This window comes from Protomyctophum parallelum (genome assembly GCF_964188405.1).
Source record: "Protomyctophum parallelum genome assembly, chromosome: 23".
NCBI lineage: Eukaryota > Metazoa > Chordata > Actinopteri > Myctophiformes > Myctophidae > Protomyctophum > Protomyctophum parallelum.
Window position 1 is genome coordinate 8,503,995 of NC_139715.1, and position 12,595 is coordinate 8,516,589.

General features: G+C 41.4%; 1 protein-coding gene across 1 annotated transcript; it reads left to right on the forward strand.

Moving 5' to 3' along the window:
- Nucleotides 1–964: 964 nt before the first annotated feature.
- Nucleotides 965–10,538, forward strand: cd247 (CD247 molecule; the record flags this gene model as incomplete). Its single annotated transcript, XM_083758344.1, has 10 exons — nucleotides 965–1,022; nucleotides 3,684–3,811; nucleotides 5,294–5,341; nucleotides 5,998–6,074; nucleotides 6,268–6,310; nucleotides 6,895–6,945; nucleotides 7,262–7,300; nucleotides 8,848–8,898; nucleotides 9,225–9,263; nucleotides 10,448–10,538. The coding sequence occupies 10 exons, from the start codon at nucleotides 965–967 to the stop codon at nucleotides 10,517–10,519; spliced, it is 606 nt and encodes a 201-aa protein (XP_083614470.1). The 3' UTR covers nucleotides 10,520–10,538.
- Nucleotides 10,539–12,595: the final 2,057 nt, after the last annotated feature.

Sequence of the window (12,595 nt, forward strand, 5' to 3'; positions counted from 1 at the left end):
TATTTTGATAGTATAATGTTTAGACTCAGTCAGAATCAGTATAACTTTATTGTCACACCTTAAAAACTTTATAGTGAAAAGGGTGACATTTGTCAGGGCTCCTCCGATTTGCAGTTCATTCATAAAAAACAGTATACTACTAATAAAAAACATCCTCGCATTACACGGGCGAGGTCGCGCTGAAACAACAGGTCTGGGAATGCCCATACTGTATATGGAGTTATGGACCCTTTTTTTGGGCCGGGTAGGGCGTAAAATGTGTGCTAATAAGTAAAGCCTCGGGCCAGCGCAGTTGGGGCCCAGGTAGGTCCGGGCCTTAATTTTCGGGCCTGTTGAGAACTCTAGATTTCGCCGGCTGCATCAGTCAGGTCTGCAAATACCAGCAATTATTCACTATAGCAATTTGTAGCAAAGCATCTTTGTGTGTCAGAATACTTCAAAAGTCTTATCGTTATTTGTGGTCTTTCTGTCTTGCACCACACAGCTTTGGTATTGTGTCCCGTTTCGATGGGACCATGACTCCACAAAGTCAACTTTCCATGGTTCGGCTGGAATGGGTCCTCAATGAACCTGCAGGCTTTAATGTGCAATATATGTAGTGGGCCCCCACTTAGGCCATCTCTCTGTTTGATCTCTCTCATCTAGACTAGATGAGAGACATACTATACATTGAGTCGGCAATCCCGTAAGTAACCACCTTTTATGTCTTGCACCACACGTGTGTGTGTGTGTGTGTGTGTGTGTGTGTGTGTGTGTGTGTGTGTGTGTGTGTGTGTGTGTGTGTGTGTGTGTGTGTGTGTGTGTGTCTCACCACTTCCTGTGGAAGACGAGTCACTTTGCTACTTGTCTTCATCTAGCTCATTTCGCACTCCACCGACAGCAAGCTAGCACTCTCTGATCATCTCTGTTTGTCTCTCACTCACACACACTCTGAGTTGGACAGGCAGGCAGACAGACAGACGTCATGGGTCTTCTGAAACGGGTGTCCACACTGCTGCTACTGACCGGCTTTTCCAGTACAGGTAAACACACACACACACACACACACACACACATGCACAGGTCCCCAATGTAGGTTTCATATTTTATATTAAATTGAGTTTTTATTCAGATACATATTTCTTTCCAGTAATCTGCTTCAAAGATAATGTAGACGACAAAGTCAGCTCTATCCAGTGCATAATGGGCCTTATTTCAATTTATTTTTAAGTATAACGCAATAATTAATTTCATGAAACAATATTTCATTTCCTCACACTAGTTCATTTCATGACACAAAGTTGTGAATTCTTTCTTGGAATGATGTCACGTGACAATCTATAGTGGGGACCAACGTTTTACACATGCACAAACATCTTTATGATTTAAGTTATGTTTAAATGTATTTTAAAGTAGGCTACTGCAGATGTGTTGTTTAAGTTTTTGATTTTAATGTAGATGTGTAAATATAAATGTTGTCATTGTTCATGTTTTATGAGGTTTGAGGTGGTATAAACTCTCTGAAGGTGGTTTTAAGCCCTAACCACACTAAAGGGTCGCCATGCATCTACTTGCAACCATTATTCCCAAATGGCAGTTGCAAGGAGCTGCAGCTGGTGTGGTTTGGGCCTTAAGATGGTTTAAAACCTTCTGAAGGTGGTTTTAAGATGGTTTAACCCATTTAGGCCTGACGTCGAAATTAAAAAAAAAATCTTCCTGACAGTTTTCTGAAAAACCTTATGTTTCTGTATCAGTGGTGCTCAATATTTCATGTCCCAGGACCCCAAAAAGTATATGTAATATATATATATGCCCCCCATCTGAAAATATGTTGTTCCAGGGACCTCTGTGTACAAAGAGGCTCTACGCACGCCAAAGTCCTTGTGGCAGTGCCGGCACACGGGAGAAAACTGTAGAGGAGATCTGGAATAAACAAGAAGGTGGCCGCACACACCAATAGCTAGAGTACCAATATTTATTAGGACAGCAGGTAAGACAGGAATATCCTAGGAATATTCCAGGGACCTCCCCAGAAGCAAAGATTTGAGTTAAAATGTTCACTCTGTAATAATATATATTCAAAGATTTGAGGCACATTTTCACGATTCTTCAAAAATAGCAGACCTACTGTACAAGTTCATAGCGCTGCACTCTGTGAGCTTGTAGATCTGCTATTTTTCAATAGCTAAAGTGGTTTTTATGTTATCTGAAACATGATTGATTGATTGATTGTCCACCTTGTTCAATTCATCATAACATTTAGAGATGAACTACAGCGTGTATAATGGTGCTAGCACTCGAGCGCTGTTCATGCAGCCTGGAGAGTGACAAGCTGGAGTTTGAAATGAGGGCAGCGCAAATATCATCAATTTTAGGCATGTGTGCTAAAATGTGTACTAAAAAACGATCTAAAAATAAAGGGATTTAAGATCATTAAAGCTGGGCTGTTTCCTGAGTCCAGTGCATTCTAGTGCCAACTTCCGGTCCAGGACTTGTCACTCTTCGCCTAGCACTTTGCCAATAGATGTCTTACAGTATGTAGAAGAGGCAAGAGCCGCCATTGGACTGGCCCTATGAAGTGAACGGAGTTGTTGTAACTCTCTTACTCTATGGCTCCGCATGTATGCATGTACAGTATGTACAGCTGAAGTTGTACTTTTAACATTGCCACCACCCCCCTCTCTCTCTCTTTCTCTCTGACATACATATCTGTGCATCATCAGCAGCTGAGAAAACCCGCTGACACATTTACACTTCATAACGTCGTAACACACACGCACGCACGCACGCACGCACGCACACACACACACACACACACACACACACACACACACACACACACACACACACACACACACACACACACACACACAGGCACATTGTGGTTCCCGCTTCCCCCTTTCTCTCTTGGTGATGTGTCTTTGAGAGAAACTCATAAACGCAACACTCTAATAACCATCAGTACTAGAGGTCCTGGTAGGAGATAAAAACCAGCAGTACTAGAGTTCTTGGAAGGAGATAAAACCACCAGTACTAGAGGTCCTGGTAGGAGATAAAACCACCAGTACTATATCTTTTTTAATTGATACAAAATGTATTGTGAGAATTATTTTCAGGCAGACATCACAAAGCTTCTTATTGCAGTACATTTTAAACACTCACATACATTGCTCAAAATCTTCACAAGGGGGAGAGGAAAATATACCTAACAAAGTCAAAAATACCATACCATACCAAGCCAAACAATCTCCCAAACAAATAATAATAATAATAACAAGTCCCCTTTCCTTTTTTTTCTTTTAGTCTTAATGCAATGTTAATTTTGCCAAAAAGATTTAGTCTTAGTCTTTTGAATAACACCATTTAGTCCTATTTAGTCTGAAATTATTTAGTCTTAGTCGACCAAAGACTGCAGTCCTTAACAAAATTAATACTGTTGCGGGGCCGATATGGACCATGCTGTATTAACGGCCTTCCTCTCTCTGTGTAGATGCGGTGCCGATATGGACCATGCTCTATTAACCCCTTCCTCTCTCTGTGTAGATGTGGGGCCGATATGGACCATGCTGTATTAACGGCCTTCCTCTCTCTGTGTAGATGCGGTGCCGATATGGACCATGCTGTATTAACGGCCTTCCTCTCTCTGTGTAGATGTGGGGCCGATATGGACCATGCTCTATTAACCCCTTCCTCTCTCTGTGTAGATGCGGGGCCAACGACAATATGGACCATGCTCCATGATCTGATGTACAAACCAGAGTTGTGTTATGTTCTGGATGGATTCCTGGCAGTCTTTGGACTGGTGATAACTGCAATGTACATCCATGAGAGGGTCTGTATTTTAATAATAATAATAATTACTAGTCTATAGAAACAGTTACAAGGTGTTATTATTATTATTATTTAAAGCAGCATAGTTGACACAAACGGATTCGTTTCAACTTCAACTTCAAAGAACTTTATTTTTCCTTTCAGAAACTTATTTTGTGCAGTGATAAAAGAACAACAAGAAATCACAATACATACACAGTTACTATATAAAGACTATAAAAATCGGCGGCGGCGGTGGCGGTGGCTCAGGGGTAGAGTGCCTGGATGGTAACCGTAAGGTTGCCAGTTCGAACCCGGGCTCCCCCAGAGTTACTGTCGAAGTGTCCTTGAGCAAGACACTGAACCCCTAATTGCTCCCGATGTGCTAGTTGGAGCCTTGCATGGTTTCCGCTGCCATCGGTGTATGAATGGGTGAATGTAATGCACAATCTCTGTAAAGCGCCTTGGATAAAGGCGCTATATAAATGCACCATTTACCATTTACCAAAAATGACTATAAAAAAAACGACAAAATATATTAAAATCAGTTCTATATAAGTATTAATAATTAATGCAACCTATGTATGTATGCAACCTACAGTATGTGTCCATCAGGTGGAAGAGGGGGGGTCTGTTAGAAATTCCAACAAGGGGGGGGATTCAGCCTAGATATTCAAAAGTCTGATGGAGGTGGGCACAAAGTTAGCTGAACCCCTTTGGTGAGTTTTGACACTCTGTATCGCCTTTGCATTCATTAATTGAGTACTATAGACGAATAACAGTTTACGTCCACACTAATTGTCCATAATGTATAATGATAATTATTTATAAATTTGTCCTGAAATGATGGTCAGGACAACTAGGCCTTTTCGTGGAGGGGTCAGAATAAACTTTGGACTTAAACTGCTATTCGTCTATAGTACCCAATTAGGGGTACAGTGGCACAGTTGGTAGTGCTGTCGCCTCACAGCTAGAAGGTCCTGGGTTCGATTCCCGCTGGGGACGCTGTGGGCACTGGCGGCGTGTTCCCTCCTCCGCGTCATCAGTGCCCATACCCGAGGCGGGGGTTGGCGATAGGGCCTTTCTGTGTGGAGTTTGCATGTTCTCCCCGTGTCCCCTAGGGTAGATACCCTCACAAAAACATGCCGTAATCCTGGTCTCTGAAACTACCTCCCCCTAGCCAGCCGGGGCGCCTGATGGAGGGGAAAGGAACTGGTCGGAATAACGTGTCCCTTCCACGCGCTACGTCCGGCAGGGGAAATTCCCCTCTGTCAGGTGAAAAGAAGCAGCTTGGACTCCTCGTGCATAGAAGGAGGCATGAGGTCAGTCCGCTGCCCCCCCAGGTTGGCAGAGGAAGTGTAGCGCCCAGGATTACATTAGATAATTGGCACTGGGTGAAAAGAAAAACTGGGTTACAAAATCGTGGGATAAAAATGTAAAAGTAAAAAATATATAGTACCCAATTATATGTCAATAACTGCGCGTGCGTGTGCGTACTCCACAGTACTTTGAAGGAAAGGATGACCCCAAACCAGCAGAAGACATCTATGAAGTAAGTACAGCATTAGAGCCAACCATATTACAGAGACTGCCTGAGGCCACCTTTACACAGCAACGGTCTGTAGAGAAAACGGCAAACTCCCGTTGCTGTATAGTGTACATGCGAAAGTGCTCATTCTGCCTCAATGGGATAGTTACAATGTTTGTAACTATGGAGCACTTGCTCATCCTCCTAGGAACGCAAATATCGCCTATGGCTGTCCTTGTGGTCAGTTGTATCAAACGCTGAACTAAGGTCCAGAAGAAGGTTGATACAATTGACCACAACATCATCCTCTTGGACAGACTGGAGAACCGCTTTGGTCTCAAGTGCTTCAGATCCTATCGAACGGGACAAGATGTGCTAATTCCCCATTATGCTTTTTAATCTTCAGATTCTGCCACTAGGCATTGCACGGCCCTTACAAGTTGCGCCTTGTTACAATTTACATTTTAGGCATTTAGCAGACACTCTTATTCCAGATTGACTTTGTTGAAGTTGTAAAAAGGACTAATCAGGCTTTCCCACCATATAAACAACATACAATAACAATACCAGTCTTTTTTGAGGAGTTTAGATATTAGTATACCCTTATAATCTAATATGATTATATATCTCGTGTGTGTGTGTGTGTGTGTGTGTGTGTGTGTGTGTGTGTGTGTGTGTAGGATCTGAAGGGTCAGGACAAGGCAGGCTACGCACCACTCAGGAAGGGAGATCCTGAGGCTGGAAAGGTCAGAAACGCGTGTGTGCGTGCGTGTGTGTGAGCTTGTGTGGGCCGGCATTGGCTCAGGGCTAGAGTGGCAGGAAGAGCGGCTGGATGGGAACCGAACAGTGTGTGTGTGGTTTGCTGACAATCCTTTCTTTTCTTAAGTTAAATTAATAATAATGGTTATAATGTGTTTTAATCTGTTACAGATGCAGAGAAAAGAGAAAAGACCAGAGAAAAGACCCGAGAGAGGAGCCGATGACACGTACACGGTAACACGCACGCACGCACGCAAGCTCGCACGCACGCACGCAGTCGCACACACGCACATACACATATGCACACACGCACATACACATATACACACACACACACACACACACACACACACACACACACAGAGTTGACCAACATGTGCTGGTGGGTGGTGTCCTACATGTAACAGTTTGTGGGTGTTAAAAATGCTGTCGTGTGCTCCCCCCCCCCCCCCCCCCGGACAGGAAATACTGTAGATAAGGTGCATTTCCTGTTTTTTAGTCGGTTTTAACCGGTACGATGTACTTTTAAAACAGAGGTTCTTAATGTGCGGTGCAGGGACCCCCTGGGTTCCATGAGGGGACCCTTATGGGTCTGTAACTCTGAGAGTGGACAACTTTGGGGGTTTTTTTTCAATAGAGAAAATGAAAGATTTGTGTGTGTGTTTTTCTTTTTCTGCTTTCTTTCGTTTTAGCGATTTTAGCTTTTGACAAAGTTTTACAGCAATATCTTTATTGTTATTGCCTTTATCCAAGGCGCTTTACAGAGATTGTGCATTGCATTCACATATTAAATTTAATACATATTACTGTGTTGTCAGGCCCTGAAGCCTCGTGAAGGTGAATACAAAGAGCTGCCTATGAAGAAAGAGGTGATTCTTTAAGTCATTATTACACATTCATTTTTTTTTTACATTCATTAAACTATAGACCTAAATATTAATACAACATGTCTTTTTTGAGGGGCGCTATAGCCTCGCCAATGCATTACGTCATAGGCCACGGCAAGAGCCTATAATAATTATAAATTCCCCGTCTCAGCACAAGTCTACTTTTTGTTTAGGGTAAATTATGATGTAATTTGTGCCCAGCAAGTCTATGGACTTTAATGTTTGTTGAAGGTAATGACAACGTAAGATGTCACCTGGCTGATATAAATACTGCTACTGATTTATTTCTTATCCACAGCGCCTCCGTAACCCTGAGCACGGCGAGAAGGTTTACCAGGTGAGTTATGATATTAATATTTAATCTAAGATATATTATTCATATAAAACTGCCCACAAAAAGTTAGGAAACTTAACTTTGGTCGATTATTGGTCCCCTTTAATAACACCAATTGGTTTTGTATTGTATATCATTTTCATCGTTTATTAGTCACCTTAACTGGCTTTACATGCAACGAGATAAGGATCGTGCGATCATGGATTGAGCAACACAGCTAACCGTGTGGGTAGCACCTGCAAAACATTTGCCAACATCCCCCAATATAATTCTATATATAGACTAATGAATGTTATCTCTTTTCGAGCCCCTGCTACATTTCAAACAGATAAGGTGCATTTCCTGTTTTTCAGTTTGTGGGTTTTAACCTGTACGATGTACTTTTAAAACAGAGGTTCTTAATGTGCGGTGTAGGGACCCCATGGGTTCCATGAGGGGACCCTTATGGGTCTGTAACTCTGAGAGTGGACAACTTTGGGGGGTTTTTTTCAACCAAAGTTCATGTTTTAGGTTGTTATTAGAGAAAGTGAAAGATTTAGTGCGTGTGTTTTTCTTTTTCTGCTTTCTTTCGTTTTAACGATTTTTGCTTTTTACAAAGTTTTACAGCAATATCTTTATTGTTATTACTTGCGCAAGCAGAGCGTGCAAGTACTAGTTTTGCCCAGGACGATATTCGATGCGTATGCACCGTCCCAGGAAATGACGTAATGACTACTTGTGCCTGATACGGCAGTGGTGCCAGATTACATACATGTATACATAGGAGCATTGCCTTTAATCCTCCCGACACTAAAACATGTCGTCATTACGTCACCATCGAAAACCAGTTACACTCTGGCATTGGGTCCTTTAATCCACAACTTTATTACGTCATCATTGAGAGCTAGTTATACCAGTTATACCCTGACGTCATATGCTGGGACGGTTCATACGCATCAAAAGTGGCGCAAAGTAACCACAGTATACCGCTAATCAACTTACAAATTACATATACATATACATAGAGGCATTTAGTATTAATACCACTATAGTCCAATATTAAGTACATTTAAAGCAATTGACAATTTAAAATAAATAATTAAATAATTATACTGTATACGTGATAACATATTTTATTTCAGTTTATATGCCTTTTTTTTCATCGGATATTGATGATTTATTTTTCTTTGAGAAACTAAAAAGGGATCCAGAATAATTCTAAATCGATAAAACTGTATTTCTTTTATAGATAGAAATTTGTACCATACTTCATAATACTACTTTTTTACATGCATAAAGTAGGTAGGTAGATAATAGCTAAACCTAATAATTCAACATTTCAAACGTTCCCTCACAGAGAAGCTGAGATTTGACAGTTTGTAGCGGTCGACAGTACTTGCTCGCTCTGCTTGCGCACTAGTAGGCCATTTATGGCACTCATTACGATACGTACGATGATGTCACTTGCATAGCAATAGTAAACGGTGCATCTATATAGCGCCTTTATCCAAGGCGCTTTACAGAGATTGTGCATTGCATTCATATATTAATACATATTACTGTGTTGTCAGGCCCTGAAGCCTCGTGAAGATCAATACAAAGAGCTGCCTAAGAAGAAGGAGGTGATTCTTTAAGTCATTATTACACATTCATTTTTCTTTTTTACATTCATTAAACTATAGATCTAAATATTAATACAACATGTCTTTTTTTGAGGGGCGCTATAGCCTCGCCAATGCATTACGTCATAGGCCACGGCAAGAGCCTATAATAATTATAAATTTCCCGTCTCAGCACAAGTCTATTTTTTGTTTAGGGTAAATTATGATGTAATTTGTGCCCAGCAAGTCTATGGACTTTAATGTTTGTTGAAGTTAATGACAACGTAAGACTAAGATGTCACCTGGCTGATATAAATACTGCTACTGATTTATTTTCTTATCCACAGCGCCCCCGTAACCCTGAGCACGGCGAGCAGGTTTACCAGGTGAGTTATGATATTAATATTTAATCTAAAATATATTATTCATATAAAACTGCCCCCTTTAATAACACCAATTGGTTTTGTATTGTATATCATTTTCATCGTTTATTAGTCACCTTTACTGGCTTTACATGCAACGAGATAAGGATCGTGCGATCATGGATTGAGCAACACAGCTAACCGTGTGGGTAGCACCTGCAAAACATTTGCCAAAATCCCCCAATATAATTCTATATAATATAGACTATATGAGATGAATATTATCTCTTTTTGAGGGGCGCTAGCCCCTCCTATGCCCAGCTTTGTGTGTTTGTAGCACAGAAATGATTTGAATGGCTGAGCACGGAATGTGATGTATGATGATGATGTATGACGATAAGAGCGCCCCTCACTTCACATGAGTGTAACTTTTGTATTACATTTTTATATTTAATAAACCCATTTTGACCTGAGATCAGATAGATTAAAAAAATGTCTTCTACATCCTGACAGTTTTCTGAAAAAGCTAGGTTTCTATGTCAGTCGTTCTTCGATTTTTCAAAAATAGCAGACCTACAAGCTCGTAGCGCGCCACTCGGTGGCGCGCTATGAGCTTGTAGATCTGCTATTTTTCAATAGCTAAAGCATAACACAATGCTAACACCAGAATCGGTTAAATATGTAATCTTTCATGATATACTGTATATTATTTATTATCACTTCTTATTACAACAGCTTGGTTGAATGGTTGATTCTGAATGGTCAATCGCTGAATTCAGCGGGGTGTTATTTCTTGATAATGACTATAACAGACCGCTGGCTAATCAACGCCAGCTTTGATCAAAGCCTGCCTCAATCCGCACTTCCGCATCATCGCCGTAAAAGATGTGCCGCCCCCCGTACAACTTTTAAAGGAACTATTTTCTTGAGCGGAATAGCCGGGGACATATATTTGTATGCTAAATAGCCCAAATAAAACCCATGCCCTTTTGTGTCAACTGTCTACTTATTATTTTATGTAGTAGCCGTGTAATAAGTGTAATAATTCACCTTCAGGCTGATTAACCACCTCCGCTTCACGTCGGTGGTTAATCACCCTGTCTGTGAATTATCTCCTAACAATGACCAGCTAGCCAGACATTATCCTTTACTTACATAATGCCTCGATGATGTCATAATAATTCTATTTGATCATGTGTCTCTTGTAGGGTCTGTCCTTGGTCACCAAGGATACCTATGACTCTCTGAAGCTTGCCGCTCCTCCTCGTAAAGCTCCTTAAGCTCGTTAACAGGATGACTCCAAATTTGGGCAATTTCAGGATTTTTACGCCCGATTCTAAAAGAACTTACATTATGACATTAATGTGAAATATTTACACACACACGCACGCACGCACGCACACACACACGCACACACGCACACACACACACACACACACACACACACACACACACACACACACACACACACACACACACACACACACACACACACACACACACACACACACACACACACACAACACACACACAGTAGCCAAGCTGTATAATAGCATCCTTCCAGATTGTGGTCAAATGTACTGTACATGCCACTTCCAAAATGGTCACTTCTCTACTGTCCTCATCAACAACAACAATATCTGGTATATTAGCTGCATGTGACATCTGAAAAGGCATCATTTTCATTATTGTGCATGAACATGGCAGTTGAAACACGTGAGTGCTTATACATTTTGGCAGCTGATGAAACATATAAACTTATGTCTAGCTAAGGTCAACAATTCTGTCGTGCCTAGCAATGTACATTCCCTATATACATAGCAGCTATTAAGATTAATATGTGACAGTGTTTCTGTAACTGGAGTGTGGTCATGGTGCAGACAATGAGGAGGAAACGTGTTAGGGTACCACAGAGAGAGATTGAGTCTGGTTGGAAGGACCTGTAATCTGGCTTTGACTGTAAAGGTGACTATATCCTCATCAACTGCATCATTTTTAAATATTGTATGATACGGTGTGGTCTGCATCGGGAAGGCAAGCTAGCTTCCCCTGTAGTTTTAAACCAGTCCAGTGTTGTTGTTGTTTTTGCTGTTGTAACATTATAAGGTACCTCCGTGCATTGACTGGTGATATATGGTGTTCTGTATCAATTACAGTACTCCTTACTGAGATCAAACAGTTGGTAATAATGTCCTCAGAAACTGCTACAGATTCAGAGTCAGGTCGAACCCAGCACAGAGATACTCCAGTTCTCACACAGAGGTCATTGAGGTCAGGCCAATCTGACGACACCCCAAACCCAGTAGCATGTGAGTCCATTTTAAGGTTGGGCTTTCTTCTAAACCCCAAGAAACTTGGCTCGCTCTCTGCTGCCAGTGGCACTTTACACCGTTTCATATCTAGAAACAGAGAATATCTAGCAAGTTCCCTGACAGTCGTGTGATCATCACTGTTTAGCATGTTTATCAAGTGAGCCAGCCTTGTGACGTTATATATCCACTCCACGTTCGCCACGCCAAACCCACCGTCCTGTTTGGACTGGAAAATAATGTCTCTGGTGGTGTGGGTGTTAAGCCCGAACCACTTCCTCACAAAGTGAACTACATTATCATTTAGATCACCAAGTGTTTTACATGCTAGAATGAACGTTGGAGAAGAGGTGTTGTACTCTAGTCAGGGCAACCTGCCTAATAGCCTCCAACTTCTTTCCATTCCCCTGCGATATTAAATCTAGGCCCTAGGTAGTTGTATGATTCATGTAGGTCATACACACGTATGGGCTGTGAGTTGATGGTGAACTCAGGGCTTTTGTCAGCATTAGATTTATACCAGCGGTTGCCACCACTATGCCTCTGGTAGAGAACAGCACACTTGTGTGTTTTGCCTCTAGACCGGACCAGTCTAGAAATCTATCTGTTCTAGTGAGCATGTTTTTAATAACACTCTCTTCCCGAGAGGCTAACTGTACGTCGTCCGCATAACCCTGGACGGGGTTTGGGGACAGCACATTGGGTGGGGCACAGTCACACAACCACTTAATCCACCCATTGATGGCAAGAACACACACACACACACGCACGCACGCACGCACGCACGCACACACACACACACACACACACACACACACACACACACACACACACACACACACACACACACACACACACTTTAAATACTGTATATATAATGTGATATAAATGTATCTGCTTTTATATCTACTTTTATTATCTATCGTACATTTTAATACGTCATCTGCAGTTATTGTAGACAAATTCACAACGTTAAACATAAAGTTTCCAATTATGTTTTAAAAGATTGCATATAATGAATGTAAAATTATATCAAAACAAAGGTTT